This window comes from Drosophila melanogaster, chromosome 3L (assembly GCF_000001215.4).
Source record: "Drosophila melanogaster chromosome 3L".
Taxonomy (NCBI): Eukaryota; Metazoa; Arthropoda; class Insecta; order Diptera; family Drosophilidae; genus Drosophila; species Drosophila melanogaster.
In genome coordinates this window covers 2,115,332-2,130,211 of record NT_037436.4, presented here as the reverse complement: position 1 = coordinate 2,130,211, position 14,880 = coordinate 2,115,332, and the positions used below count along the sequence as shown (strand labels likewise).

Below are 14,880 nucleotides of genomic sequence, written 5' to 3'. Positions count from 1 at the left end.
CGGGTTAGGGGGAGATGAGATCTCTTGGCCAATGCAAAAGATTTTCTTACACAAATTTATAAATATTTTCTGGCAGCCATGGGGGTGGTGGTTCATCGGGATGTGGACGTGAATATGGTTGTGGATTGGGGTTGGGGCTGTGGGATAATGCCTGCAATTATTATTATGTAAATCGCGTTGAAGACCGAGATCGTTTATTTACTCGGGCTGTTTGCAGATTTGTCGCTGCTGCCTGAAATGTGTGTTTGAGATTATTTTTACTGCCTGTCGGCTGTCTGAACGAATTATTCATTATGGCCGATTATTGGACGGCTGTTCGAGTAAATTATTCAGCTACAAATCTGTTGCAATGACACACAAAGGCTGCTGATATGTGTTAATGTTAATGCTCATTGTTTTGGTTTTCTTTTCCCCGAAAAATCTAGAGACCATATTCCCGCCTGTTTTTGGCCGACGTCTGCAGGCTCAGGTCAGCAAGAAGGGCGAGAAGTTGACTATGGAGGTGGAGGTCACCGGGTTGCCCGAACCTACGGTCACCTGGCTGAAGGACGATAAGCCACTGAAGGATGCTGGAATTTCCGAGCATCGCTTGCTAGCCCAAGGCAACTCCTACAGGCTGATCATCGAAAAGGGTAAGTACTTATATTCTATTATAAATTGTATACATTCGTTTTCCGTTTAGAAATTTCACTTTCGAAATTAGCCAGGAAATGACAGCCAAATGGCACAGCAAGATTTTTGTTTACTTAACCCACATTTTTGCAATGTTTTATTCAGCACTAAAATGTTTTCGCAAACATCTCATACAAAGACTTTAGGTCTCAAAACATGTTTATATAAGCTTTCATTGGCTTTTCATTTAATTTTAGTTGCGCCGGCAAATGTTTTTCGTACAATAGAATTACTAATGCCAATACGTTATGTTAATTGATTTTTTGATTTTAAAATGCACCTTTTAATGTTAATACATTTTTGCTTTTAGCACAAACCACGGACTCCGGAAAGTACATGGTTCGCGCCACAAATGCGGGAGGTGAGGCCAAGAGCATTGCCGACTGTGCCATCCTCGAGCCTTCGCCGGAACGCTTGCAGGAGGTGGTCAAGACTATTGTCTATGAGACGGGTCCTGTGGCTCCGGCCAGCGAATTCAAAACCGAAGTAAGTGTGCATGTGCTCAATATCTAACCACCGACTACTATGCATTATCCTCCACGATCACCTACAACTCTTTCAATCTACTCCGATCTATTTTTCTATCTTTCTTTTCGACTCTGTTAACTTACTTACTTTACTATCGATCAATATAATAAACCAAACTTTTGTGAATTTTCTCCTCTCATGATGTCAACGTCGTTCGTTCTTTCGTTTCGCTTTGCTCATTCCACGGGTTATCAACACTCCATCCTGAAACAAAAAAAAAACAAAAAACACATTGAAACCAACCGATTCAGGTGCAGAAACAAATTCAGAATAGCGAAAACCAACAGTCGTACCAGAATAGTCAGACCGAAGTGACTAGTGCCAATGATCTCCACGGTCTGTCCGAGTCGAAAGTGATCACTGAGCATCGTTGCACTACCGAGGCAACCATGCGTCTAGAGCACAAATCGAACTATCTGGATCTGCCCGAGCTGACCACGCGACCCAAGACACCAACCACAAACGATACTATCACCATCACTACAAACACTGCCACCGTCAGCATGGATCAGCCAGATCTGACACAACCCACCATCACCAACACCACCACCACCAACACCACCAAAGTCCCACCGCCAGTGCCACCCAAACCCTGTACGCCAGTGGTGGCCACCACCTTTGGCCAACAGCAACAGCAACCACCGCAGACGCTGACCAGCACCAGATACGAGCAGAGCGAGCACAAGTCAACAACCTCGTCCTCATCGTTCGACTACTTCAAGAAGATCGATGAAGAGACCATCATCCAGCGACCGAATCCATTAACATTTAAGCCCCTGGACACTGTCGTACGACAGCCTCAGGCGCAATCTCTGGCGGAGGAGCTGAGGAGTCTTAACCTTATACCAGGTGATGCCCCAGAGTTCTGTTACTCACCGAAAACCGAAAGAAGCGAACCCAAGATACCTCTAATTACTGAGAAAATCAAGATACTTTCTGAAGTCCAGCCCAAGGAGCCACCACCACAGGGTGGTGTACCCGTCTTTCCACCACCGCTGGGTCTTCAAACAGTGCAACACGAAAGCACAACCACAAAGGAGGTAAAAGTGGAATATGGACAGCCAATTGTGCGCCCTGCGGCGGTATTAGCTACTCCTGCCCAGCAGAACCCACGCTCACCATCTCCAAAACCCTCCGCCGAAGGAGTGGCCATGTCAAGATTATGGACACCAACCGGGGTTACTGGTTATACCAGTGATGTAGAGCAGAAATCGGAGAAAACAGTAATCTCCAAGCTGGCCACACCAACTCCAACCAAGGAGCTGAATGCACCCTTCCTGGTAAATCAGATAGCAAAGAGCATACCTCCAACAACTGCTCCCGTAACGCACTTGGTGAATGTGGAACTGGAACCAGGGACACCGCCAGAGATTTGCTTTGCACCCAAGGTAGAAGAAACACGTCGTCGCTCTTTGGTCGAAACTATGGAGCAGAAGCTGGAACAGAATTTGATCCAAGGACCCAGCAAGGTTTTGCCGCACTCGGTGCCCACACTTACACCAAACACTGCAGCACCTGTTCAGCCTAAGCCTTTGGGTAACACCACTTACAGACCACCACCTCCTGTTCTACCCACCCGATTGGGAGTCTACGAAAGCGACTATGAAAGTGATCGGTACAAGTATAGTGGCAGTGAATCGGATGTTGAGCCCGGTATTCGCAAGCAGCCACAACTGACCACCATGGAGACTTCCTTTAAGTCCAGTGGCTATACAGCTGATACAGAGGAGCATTCTAGCTACCGCAAATCGGAGTCAAGTTTTTACGAAACCAAGTCATCGTCCACTATGGGAGGCGCACCTCAATTGCAAACGCAATTCCCGAAATTGCAGCCTGAGCCACCGGCACCGATTTACTTCACGGCGAAGCCACAACCGCAGGTGCCACCTCAGGTGCCACCATCTCAATCGAATGTTAGCAGTCAGGAGGCGAAGGTTCGGATTAGATCTTCTCTGTGTCTATCTGTGTGTCGTTACTATTGTCGTTCATTGTCGTTGTTGCTAGCACTGGGAGGTCAAAAGATTGCTCCCATTTACACCAGCAAACAGCCTCTGTATCGTTGTTGTTCCCATCAGCTAACTAGCTAACACCTAAGCTCCACAAAAGACTTCGATTAATCACTATGCTCCTTAATAATCATGCACATGTTACATTAAAATTAAGGTTCAAACTCAGTTCCTGTTCGTTCATTTGATTGATGCTTCATTTACCCCACTCTAAACTGATCAAATTAATCGAGTTCAGCATCTGCCTGATATCCGTTCGTTAACTTGCATAACCCTTTATGTATGATTTATTTTAAAATTATCATATTTATTAACATTATTTTGTATTCCTTTAGGGCTACAAGTACACCTCGTCGAGTATGACCAGTAACTACTCCCACAATATGCAAAGCAGCAGCAGTTCCTCCCATCACGAGACCAAGTTCTCTTCAACATCAGCACCGCCACCAGTGGTTACCTATCCCAGTCCTATTCCTGCCCAGAGGAAGACCCCGGCGGCGGAGTTCAGTGACTATAGCAGTGAGATTGACGAACGATTCCGTTCCGTATCCCGCGCCAATGAATCCGATGCAGAGATCAAGGGGTATCGCGTGGTCTTTCCACCCACGCCTACTCCTCGTACAAACATCGCCACCAATGGCCACAAATCGCCAGTAGTGGTAATAACTCCATCGCCAATGGAATTTGAACCTACTCCTCAGGACTATGCCAGGCCCAAATTTGAACCGATTAGCAAGGAGATACGCCATGAAATCAAGACGGAGACTAGCTCCAAGCAATCCAAGTTTATGCAAAACCAACAGCAGAACCAGCCCGTGTTTAAACCAAAACCTGTGGCGGCCAAGTTTATAGCGGCAACCCAACAACAACAGCAGAAACAGCCACAGGCCACATCCCGTCCGACCATGTACTACAATGCTGTTGCTGGAGCTCCGATGCACGTGGCCAAGGTGGCCACCGAAACGAAGAATGTGATGCAGATGCACGAGTCCACTGAGAGTTCACAGCGCGTGGTGAATATGCAACAGACCAAGAGGATAATACACTTCGATAGTCCGCAGGAGCAGAGGGATCAGCAGATCCTGGAACCCTTCCCCTACAGTCCCGCCACCAGTCGTACGCCTTCGAGGCAATCCCATCTGCCACCGCCAGCCACGCCCACTAAATTTGTGCCCGGAGAATTCCGGGAGAGTGATTACGAGAGCGAGATTGATGGAGCTCGCATCCAACCATTGTGGTCTCCATACGGCGATGGTATGACTAAAGGATTCAGGCGAGTGGCACCACCTCAAGGAGCTGGAAGATCGTGCAGTCTGCCACGCACCTATGAAAGGGTCTTGTCCCCCATGGAATTCGATCGTGGTCCCGAGATGCCTAGCAAAATCCACGTGGATATAAACACCCTAAGGAAAGAGCAACGCGGAGGCAGTACAGTGACCACCCAAAATCGTACTCAATCCTTGAACAGGAACACCACCATGAGGCAACAGCAACAGCAACAGCAGCAGCAGTCCATGGATCAGATCGATAGGGCCGGAACTCTGCCGCGATATGGTTATAGTTCCCTGCAACAGCAGGCAGAGAATCAGGGTCGTCGCATGGGCTCCACCTTTCTCCAGAAATCGCATCAGTTCGTCGACGATGTTAGCAGGGAGATCAGGAGCTCCGCTTCGAACGGCATCCGTCCGGGTTTCAAAAGGGCACCCAGCGAGGGCAGCAGCCAGCAACCGCAGGCCTTCCGGGATGAGTCGCGCGTCTCTCAATACGGTGAGTCCACACTTTACTTCAATCTCCGGACCACATCCGCAGTAGAGATTTGGAGGCAGCTCCCCTCATTTGAATTGGTATTTGAGATTTGAAATTTGAATATTGAGAATTCGGTTAAATTGGATTGAGAAATTTGCATTCGTTGGACATACCGGACCCACTACTAATCCGTTATCACGTTGAGATCATTATTATTATTGTTTACAAGGTTCAAATTACAAACATTTCATAAAATAATAATTTTTTACGTTATGAATTAATAAAGTTTCGAGTATTACATGGAACAGTTTATATACAAGAAGACATTTACTAACCTGTATATTTTTTGTTAGTTTTGAATCCGAACTAATCTCAAATCTTATACTTATAATTTTTAAAATCATTACATTTATATATTTAAGACAAGTACCATATCTTTTTTATGTTTACTTTTAAGTTTTTTATTTGTAAATTTGTCCTTAATTTAATCACCACCCAGGAATCCTTCCTTTTATTCGTCATTCATTATAACGCGTTCATAAACTTTGGGAAATGTATTTTCCCTTTTTTTTTTTATCGAAACCTAACAACTCCCAACCATCAAGTTATACTCTATCGTGTATGTTTGTCTGTAAACTGTAATCAGGAACCAAATGCGTCGATCCCAATACCGGTTTGATATACTTCAAGTATGATTTTGGCTATGAATTTGGCATTCTTTTCCCTGGCGAGGGTCACAAGTTTGTCAGTAGCCAGTGGAACAGCAGTGGCAGCAGCAATAGCAATGCCAAGCCAATCCAAAATGGACGTCACTCCCCATATCCATTGAAACTTCCCCCCGGAAATGAGCTGGTGATTCCTGTTCAACACGAGAGATCCGCTCAAGGATATAGTTCAGATAACGAGGTGCAGCGAAGAAGTCAGACCAGGAACTGGTCGACTACCAAGCCAATGGCCCCACGAACTATCAACAGCCACAAGCGCTATAGCCTGCCCAGTGGCCACAGCCTCGACATCCATCTGGATCGCCTGCATGCCCAGGCACCTCGGTTGCCTCCGGATCAGATGATCCGCACAGGTACTGAAGCAATCAAAAATCGGAAAGCTGTCATCAGATGAAAGCCATCAATCAGAACGGCTTACCGCTATCGATGTTGTCAATTAGTCTAGGACAAGTTTATGTTGTGATCGCGATTGTCGCTGGCTCAGAGATATGAACTAAACTAGTTAATCAAAACTAATTAATTAAAAATAGTTCATATCTTTTGAGCCTTTAAAAAAGGCAATTGTGGCTTTGTGCCCTTGTGATTAACACCCAAAATGTCATCGCCTGTGTAAATAGGCAGGTCCTGTTGTTCTAACCACCAAAATTCGAAAAAAGCATGCTAACCCGATGAAATTCAGCTTGCCGCCTTGTTTTTGCATGAAATTTGCGTTTGTTTGCGTTTTATGTGTTTAAACTTTAAAGTGAATCGTACGTCGGAGTGTTTGTGTTTCGTGCTTGCCGCGTGCTAATCCCACTAATGGATGCGCTTTGAAAACGCTGAGCCAGAGATTCTAATGGTTTTCCCACACTTCAGTGCCGGAGCTGCCCAATACGGAACCCGTCAATGCGCATCTGAGTCGCGATGAGCTGGCACAAAGGCAGCCATTATTCATAACGGTAAGCCAGAGTCATTAACCCACCACGACCCACGACGTGTCCAACCGGGAATACTGAAACCCCACAATTTCTCTCCCAATTCCTCGCACTTCGCTCCGCCGCGGATAAATGGACAGCCGCTGAAAGACATCGCGGTCGGAGTTGGAGGCACGGCGCGCTTCGAGTGCATTGTGCAGGCTCATCCGCAGCCGCAGGTCAACTGGACGCACAACGGCGGTCTTTTGGAGTCGGGTAGCAGGCACTGCATCGAGTACCGGAACGGCGTGTGCCGGCTAACCCTGCCGCAGGCCTATCCGGGTGAGTACGGCGGACAAGCTGGTCAGCCAAAGGTGCACAGAACCAAATTGTGGGCACTATTTACATGGAGTATCTAAGACCTGCAGCTAACTGTGAACCAGCTGTGCTTTTGTTATATGAAGCTACTATCATTATAAAGTTAGCTGAAAGTGCAATCCTTGAGATACTGATAGATTGAGATACATTTCATGTGCAATTTCCCCAACGCTAGAGTTCTACACAATTTCGTTCTGTGTACAATCAAATCGGGCCAGCTCATTAATCGTTCTACCTTCTCTATTCCTCGCTTCCTCCTGAATGAATGGTTGGCATCCTCTGGAATGGCTCGGAATCCGGCAGATGACAACGGCAGCTACGCCTGCACCGCCATCAATCCTCTGGGAGCGGCCACCACCAGCGGAAATTTGACCGTTTCGAGCACAAACCGCGGCTTTAGATACTAAACTTGTTTAAATGCAACTATTATTATTATTATTATTTGCTTTATGATTTGTTCAATGCCAAAGTTTCGCCTTATTGTGTGTATGTATTTATTGCGCCCCCGCGTCACTTATTCGTCTTGTGGGCTGATGATGGACTTACAAAATGTCGCCCAAAACAACCCATTATACATGCATACAACAAAGGAATATAGTATTACTTGTGTTTTTGTCGAAAATGAAATAAACAAATATTTAAACGAAAAGGAACGTTTTTCATGGGATTTTTCCTGCTTTTCCTTACTCAGCTGATCGTGAAAAGCTCAATGGTGGCGCTCTCTACATTTGGGATCGAACCATAATTTTCGAAAAAGCTGGGTACGCATATTCGAAAAAGCTTTCGAAATCTTAAGACGTTAGATGGCGCCAATATCGTGGATATTAGAATATTAAAAAAGTAGGATACAATTTTAAAAAATATAGCACATTAGCCACCATTTCGAAAATTAAAACTTAAAGCCAAATAAGATTAATTACACTATATAGTGTATTTTTATTTTAATCGATCCCTTAGATCTTTTAATTCACCAGATTGATTTTGACATTAATTTTGTTTTGCTTTGATCTCTTTTCAAGATTAATTTTCACTTTATATAGCAAAGAACTTTTCAAATTAGATTTCTAAATGAATTACAGAATTTTAAAGTCCCATTTATCATGTTAAGCTCTTAGTCCATCAATTAATTTCAGTCATTTGCTTTTCATTACTCATTGCCATATAAATGTTTTAACTAGGCCAAAAAACTACATTTAAAATCGGGTCAGAAAGTGATTAAAAAAAAATTTGAAAGGCATCATCTGAACAAATGTTTGGATATGTGTGGAATAAAATATTTTGAGTGGGCGGCTGACAGTCCGAACGTTTCGCTTTTGCTGCTCGCAGATGATTTATTTGCCTTTCGGCAAATGTTTATTTATCTAATTTTCTCGGCATTTTCTTTTTTGTCGCGATCGCTTGCCAAGAAAATCACTGGCGAGTAAAACGCGCGAAATGCGAAATATTCAACGAAACAAAAGGGGCATCGCTGAAACTCGGACAGGCCAGACATAAACACTCTCGGCTGTCAAGGTAATTGAGTACACATGGGCCCAGTATATGTAGGCCTTTGCGAGTCCTTGACACTGACACCAAACACAAATCACCGGCAGTGTTGCCAACTAGTGCAACATGGCAGAAAGTAGCCAGGGCAAATAGGATTTAATGCTTTTTTGTTAATTATGCAAATAATATTGAAACTATGTCCTTGGGTTCAATGATCCTTGGGTTCAATGAAACATAATTCTTAAATTAATTTTCTTGGGAAAACCAACTATCTTATCATATCATAGCCAAAACTAGATGGACACCAACACAGAGCCTGACTTTGCCACTCACTTTGGGGCATATGACACACTTCTGCCGTTTCTGCCGTTGATTAGTCGCCAGTGGCTGGTGGGTGGGTGGTCTCTGGCTGACTGGGTGTTTTGGGGGGTTCAAGGTCCTCCTCCTCCTCCTCCTCCTCCTCGCCTGCCAATCTGCCAATTCTAATTGTGTGCTTAGTGCCTGGCCAGAGTGTTCGAGTCATTAGGCAGCGGTCCAAGAAACAAATTAGATCCTACTCAGAGGCCAAATGCAGGCACTCATTGAGTCATTTGCAGCATCATCATGGCCAGTTCTTAGTGCATCTTTTACGAAAATATAATGGCGCGGTAATTTCGATGAGATCGGATTTTGAATGCGAACATATGGCCAGATATTGCACCTTAATGATTCAGAAAATTGCTTACCGCACCGATAAAACGCTGTCAGATGTATGTATGTGCATATATTATGAAACTATGTCAAAATAAAATTCGAAGCGAAAATATGAAAAACATCTCGCGTGTGGCGTTCTTCAATGCGAAACTGAAATATTCGGGCCGTGTCCGGCTGTTTAGTATATATTTTTTTTTTTTCATTCGTTGTACCTTTTTATTTTTTTATTTGGCACATTCGCAAAATTTCCCTCGTTGTAGAGCAAACACAAATTCTGTGTATCGTGTGGCAAATATTTTGCCAGTGCGAATAGGTAAATGTTATTTCGCCAGATTCCAATACCCAAAGCCAAACATTAACGCTTCTACGAATGCGTTTTTAAACTGCCTGGATTTTGGGCACCAGTGCCAGAATATGTGCTACATTTTGACCACCAAAGTGTCCCATCCACATTTTTTTGTGATGAGTCTTTGCCGCAGCTACAAAAACATTCGCATTGTGTTTTTTTTCCCAGCTCTGTGTTTTCCTAAATTAATTGGGTAATTTTCTTAAAATAGCAAATGAACTCAGCGCAACAAGTCACAAACCAATTTTCCTTTGCCACTTCAGAAATTCGTTCATATTTTCTTAGTTTTTCCTTGTTTTGTTCAGAAATTTGTGGATGAGGAAACAATTTGGTGATCCATTAGATGGGATCTTTCTGTGGGATCCAGTTGAGTGGTTTATTATGATATTATATCAAATTGGTCAGGGACATGACAAAGGCGTGGTCACACTTTATATAAATGCATAATAATCTAGATTCTTTAGCATCGTAACAGACCTAATGAGCTGCTTACTAAGTATATCCTTATGCTAACTACGTAGTACCGACGAAATATAGATATTATTTGTCTAATACGATTAATATTTTTCTGGCAGAGGTTTCCGTATGACCGCCGGCGCACTTGCCGCAAATAAATTTTAATAAGACTGTTTCCGCTTTGGTTTCAGTCAAATTTTTTGGGCTGGCACGACAATCTATAGGCACATTAGCCAAACGTATAAACATATACATATATGTTTATAAACTGGAAAAGAGCCAAAGGCATTCGAATCCGATACTATAAAGTAGTTGGGATGCTCGTAAAATTGTTTTCCTCACACCCACGGCCAGCAGAAAAATGTAATAAACCAGCAGCAGTTCGAGAGAGAGAACTAGAGGAATTGGCCCAAAACTGCGCAGATGTTGGCCAAAACCATTTAGCACTTCAGTTCGCAAACATGAAAACATTCAAACACGAAAATATTTTAATGTCTATATGCATAGATTTAATCTAATTGGGCGCAGCAAGCTGAGAGACTGGCGCCCTGAAAGATCCGCGAACTCAGTTGCATAATCCCCGATGACAGGCCGCCATCATCTTAGGAATGGGTTGGGTTATCTTGGGAATGGGATCCGAAACATCCGCGCCGCCACGCGTTGATGACCCTGGCCAAGTCAGTCACTCTGTTCGAGGCGAAAGGAATAGGAATTTTGGCAACATATTTATTTCTACGCACGCTGTAAATTAGCAAACAAAACAGCGAACAATCGCAGACAATAGACAACTGGGTGTGCTGAAAATGTGCAGCGATTTCTGTGCCGTTGAAAGCACGGGGCTAAGTTTTAGGATAAACACGAATTCGCCTAATTGCCAGAAAGGCGCTAGAATTTAATTGTTTTCAGCTAATTGAGCAGGAATATAAAAACGCAGCAGTGCAGTCATAAAAATTGAAGAAGCCAATCATTTCCGCGTTTCTAACTCGCCAAAATTCCCAGTCCTACACTGAACGGAAAAAAGGGTCGAAAATTCGAAAGCTTGTTCCATTACTTAATTACTTAATTAACATGTAATATCTTAGGCTAAGTAAATTAAATGGTGATTTTAGAAATATACGAAACACTGACATTTCTTTCCGTGCACATTTCTGCAGATCAAGGCACTCAAACGGATAGCCTGCTAATAACCGAGGAGGAACCGGCGCCGGAGGCCACGGATCAGCCCCTGGGTAATGGCGTCAATAAAACGCCTTTGCGCAAATCTGCGTCGTTCTCATCCACGTCGACCAGTTCGCCGGCCAGTTCCTCCATGGGTTCGGCCACATCGACCATGTCGCTGCGCTCCTCGACGCCACTGAGAAGTCATAATCACTCCCAGTCGAGTCGTGCACTGCGAAGCGACACCATCAACACATTCCAGAAGTGGGAGACTACGATCGAGTCCATCAGCTATGTGAGCACCAAGACCGTGTCCATTTCGGATTTTACCCAGGAACCGCAGCTACGTGAGCAAACAGGTAAACAATATCAATCATTTCAATGGCATTGGCCCATTAGTTTACATTGAATGCTGTTTCCATATTGAATCCATAATTAATCATCGGCTAAATGCATCATTTCGATCCTCAAGCGATCTGGAAAATTGCTAGCTACAAAATGGGCAGACGCGATCGCGATCTCTCAAACAATCTTGCAACCATTTGCCATGTCACGCAATTCATGCACACATATTTCGAATATCTTTGAGATACCGCATGTAAAATCACTAAATATAGATTACAGCCACCGCTCTGCACCACATTGCAACTTTCATTTACCAGAAAGGGAGGTTCGACAGAGGGACTTTGACTGCGACTCGTGTGTCTAATTGTATAAACAATTGATATGAAAAGGCTAAAGAAGCAAGTCGTGTAAAGTCGACTTTGGGATGCTCTTTAAATTATTTAAATATACTTGTACTTGCTTTTAGTATATTTCTAATCAACGAATTAATACATTTTTTATAAATGCTTTACCTAACAAGTAATTCGTTAACATTTTGTACTATGATTTTTTGCCTCATGTACTAGACTATTCCGATACCCTGTTGCAAGGTTCGAGTCGACCAGGTTTGGACATTTTATACCTAAATTGCCGCTTGGCATGCAGTGCAGTAGCCGCAACATCGTAGTTGTCGACATTTCGTTTCGGTTTTATGGTTTTGCTGAATGGAGGGGCTCAAGACCGGGACTGGGACCTGGAACTTGGATTGGGATTGACTTTGAGATTGAGGCTGGCTGCAATGGTCGCGAAATTCGATGCCAGACGAAACTCTGGCAATGCAGATCTGCTAACGCGACTCATTACATCTGCGTTAAAAAAAAAAAGTACAAAGCAAAGAAAAGAACATTCCGTAGTGTATTTATAGCATTAAGATGGGCTTGGCTTGGCTTGGGGTCGCCAGCTCGGCTCATCGGCTTGGGGGGGTGGCATTCTCATACCATAATCCAGAGATACTTTACATTCATCTTTCCCACTGCCTGTTGCATGTTGCATGTTCTGCCCGCCCGCTTGATTCCAACGCTCAAGTGTCAACTCATCCAGCATCTGTTGTTCCATCCTGTCGATCTGGTCTTCTGTACGATCGTTAATTGAACTCGAATTCTTTTTCTTGTTTGCAGTAAATTGAATGCATCGCCCGTGTTCGAGAGCCCGTGGCTGGGAGAAGCCAAACTAATTTTTGAGCAAAACTAAAACGAACTAAACCTACTGTTGCCTTATTATGTATACTAAACCATTAATAATACTAATTAAAAAGACAAGTGAAATGTTTTCTTGTACAAGTGTTGTGTTTGTTGGCACATTCTCGGGCAGTGACATAATTGGGCGAATTTTTTTGCACAAAGTATCTGCGACGGCAGATAAGATACAGATACAGCCTCAGCCTGGTCAGATAGATAAGTGCTCTTAATCTTACGGACAGCTGTCAAGTGAATGGTTGCTTGGAAAAGCTGTGCACTTGAAAAAAATAAAGTGACAAATTTCAGCTTATGATCAGCCATCTAATTAAAAGATCTATACTATATGTAGTAGTTATCAAAAGCGTAATGAGTTTCGAACTAATTTTATAATGTCGGGCAATGTACCATTTAAATGCAAATATTTCTTTCACTGCATGCCATTCATTTTCGTAGCGCATCGCTGCTAGCAACAAACGCAAACTGTCTTTGCAATCTGCCTTGCAGAACCGGCTAACTGTTACTGCTGCTGTTGTTGTTTCGGTGGATATAATTTAGCCAGAACCAGAAGAAAGCTAGCCGCGATGCGTGCTGCCTGTTTCTGTTACTCGGCTTATCTCTGCACGGGGCACTTAAATGCCTGTAGATACATTTGCAGATACATTTGTACCTGGTCGGTGACAGTCGAAACTTTGCCGTCGCTGCGCCTGGCTGCCTAGAATCAACTTTGCCGAGTTTGTAATTTAATGATTATGTTACTGGGTTGGCTCTGCTACTCTACTGCTGGCCAGTGGCCATGTTAACAATTAATTTGTGCACAATAAAAAACAATATTGCATGACCATTGCAAACCGGGTTGCCGTATACAGCGATATAGTGGCTGCCTTGGGACAACGACAACTCCGCGCCATAAAAGGCCAAAGCCAACTGTCGATTTAGTTGCACTTTGTATTTTCGGATTTTCTGAAATGGCGAAAAAGAAATAGAAAGTTGCGACATTTTTTCGCCAATTGGTCACTGAAATACATCTCGGTGCTGATGATTAAGAGACAGAATGAATAATCAAGTTATATGTATCAAGAGGCGGGCGGACGAGCCAAATTTTATACATATCTATACATCTTATGTGGTTTTAAATTTAGACAAACAAAATAAATTATGTGGAAAATGTGAAAAAAAAATAAACGCGAAGGCAAAGCAAACATGAGCCAAATTTGATTGTATTGTGCAAATGATAATTCCAAGATCCAATTGCAATTGCTGTCTTATTTATTTATACAAGTTCAACTCTGATAGATATTTCCTTCTGATTTTCGGTTTCGGTTTGGAGGGCAGCATTCTAAACGAATCTTTAGCTGGAATCAATAGATAGGGATCTATCTGTGCCGTGTGTATGCATTTGACTCTAACAGTATCTAGAATTTCTGTAGGATGTCTTCGTTTTCGTGCACACAATGTTGAAAAATACGTGTCAAAAATAAATCGGCATATATTTTTAGCCAACTTACTCAAAGCCCGAACACTTTTCAAAATCCTCAGAGATATCTCTCATTGTCGATTCAACGAGAATGGCCAAGACTCTGGGACGATTTTCCATCGAACTACTGGACACCCAGCAATTTAGTTTTGATAAATATCCCAATAAGAAAACGGAGTACGGAGTTATTGAGATTCACAGGATAAGGAAAAATTTGAAATAGAATATCTACAGCAGATTTGGAATAATATATCAAACATGCCCGGAAAACCTATACACCCCATCGTGCTGTGTAGTGCATTAAAAGCTGTGAGACTGTTTTCCCGAGGAAAATGCAAAAATATCTCATGTGGAGCAAGATTTTCTCTCTCGGCGGGAGATCGTTTGGAATCGTGTCGATTCGGGCGAGATTCGGCTGGGCAGGCACAGCTACTTGATCGCATTTTCCGAGAGATTTTGTCATTCTTCGCTCGCACCTCAGAAACGATCGACGTCTTGGTTTCAGTCTCGGGGATTATGACTTGAAACAGTTTGAAAATAGATATTTTTTAAAAGAATATACATATATCTATATCTAAACGCACCACACGGTACAGATATATGTATACGTTCGCAGCCATTTCGTTCGCTTAGAGCCCCGCACAAACGCAAATATATATATAGAACGTCGAAAGGATATCGCAATTTCGAGTAAGGATCAGTGTAAAGTGTGAAAATTATGCAAATCCTGCAGGAATTGTGAATGCAAAAAGTGTTCA

General features: G+C 43.2%; 2 protein-coding genes and 1 non-coding gene across 20 annotated transcripts in view; 2 read left to right on the top strand and 1 right to left on the bottom strand.

Moving 5' to 3' along the window:
* Nucleotides 1–12,746, top strand: part of zormin — a 34,235-nt gene extending 21,489 nt beyond the window's left edge. For 2 of the 6 annotated variants that reach the window (NM_001043114.2, NM_001274388.1), the window contains 8 exons: nt 426–632; nt 983–1,158; nt 1,452–3,134; nt 3,542–4,973; nt 5,599–6,030; nt 6,533–6,615; nt 6,732–6,912; nt 7,252–7,593. In NM_001043114.2, the coding sequence (NP_001036579.2) occupies nt 426–632; nt 983–1,158; nt 1,452–3,134; nt 3,542–4,973; nt 5,599–6,030; nt 6,533–6,615; nt 6,732–6,912; nt 7,252–7,355 (4,298 nt within the window). In that variant the 3' untranslated portion in view covers nt 7,356–7,593. Of the gene's footprint in view, nt 1–425; nt 633–982; nt 1,159–1,451; nt 3,135–3,541; nt 4,974–5,598; nt 6,031–6,532; nt 6,616–6,731; nt 6,913–7,251; nt 7,594–11,082; nt 11,446–12,588 lie in introns of those variants that run through there. The other 4 variants (NM_001043112.2, NM_001274386.1, NM_206240.2 and 1 more) reach the window with 4 other exon arrangements.
* Nucleotides 10,645–11,714, bottom strand: asRNA:CR45802 (antisense RNA:CR45802). Its single transcript, NR_133160.1, has 2 exons — nt 11,491–11,714; nt 10,645–11,429 (listed from the first exon to the last, which is right to left on the bottom strand).
* Nucleotides 12,747–14,600: 1,854 nt separating the features above from the next.
* The window catches only part of sls (sallimus), a 75,931-nt gene continuing 75,651 nt past the window's right edge, over nt 14,601–14,880 (top strand). For all 13 annotated transcript variants that reach the window (NM_001274385.1, NM_001274382.1, NM_001274383.1 and 10 more), the window contains exon 1: nt 14,601–14,812. The gene's annotated coding sequence lies outside the window, so the exon portion shown is untranslated. The remainder of the gene's footprint in view (nt 14,813–14,880) is intronic.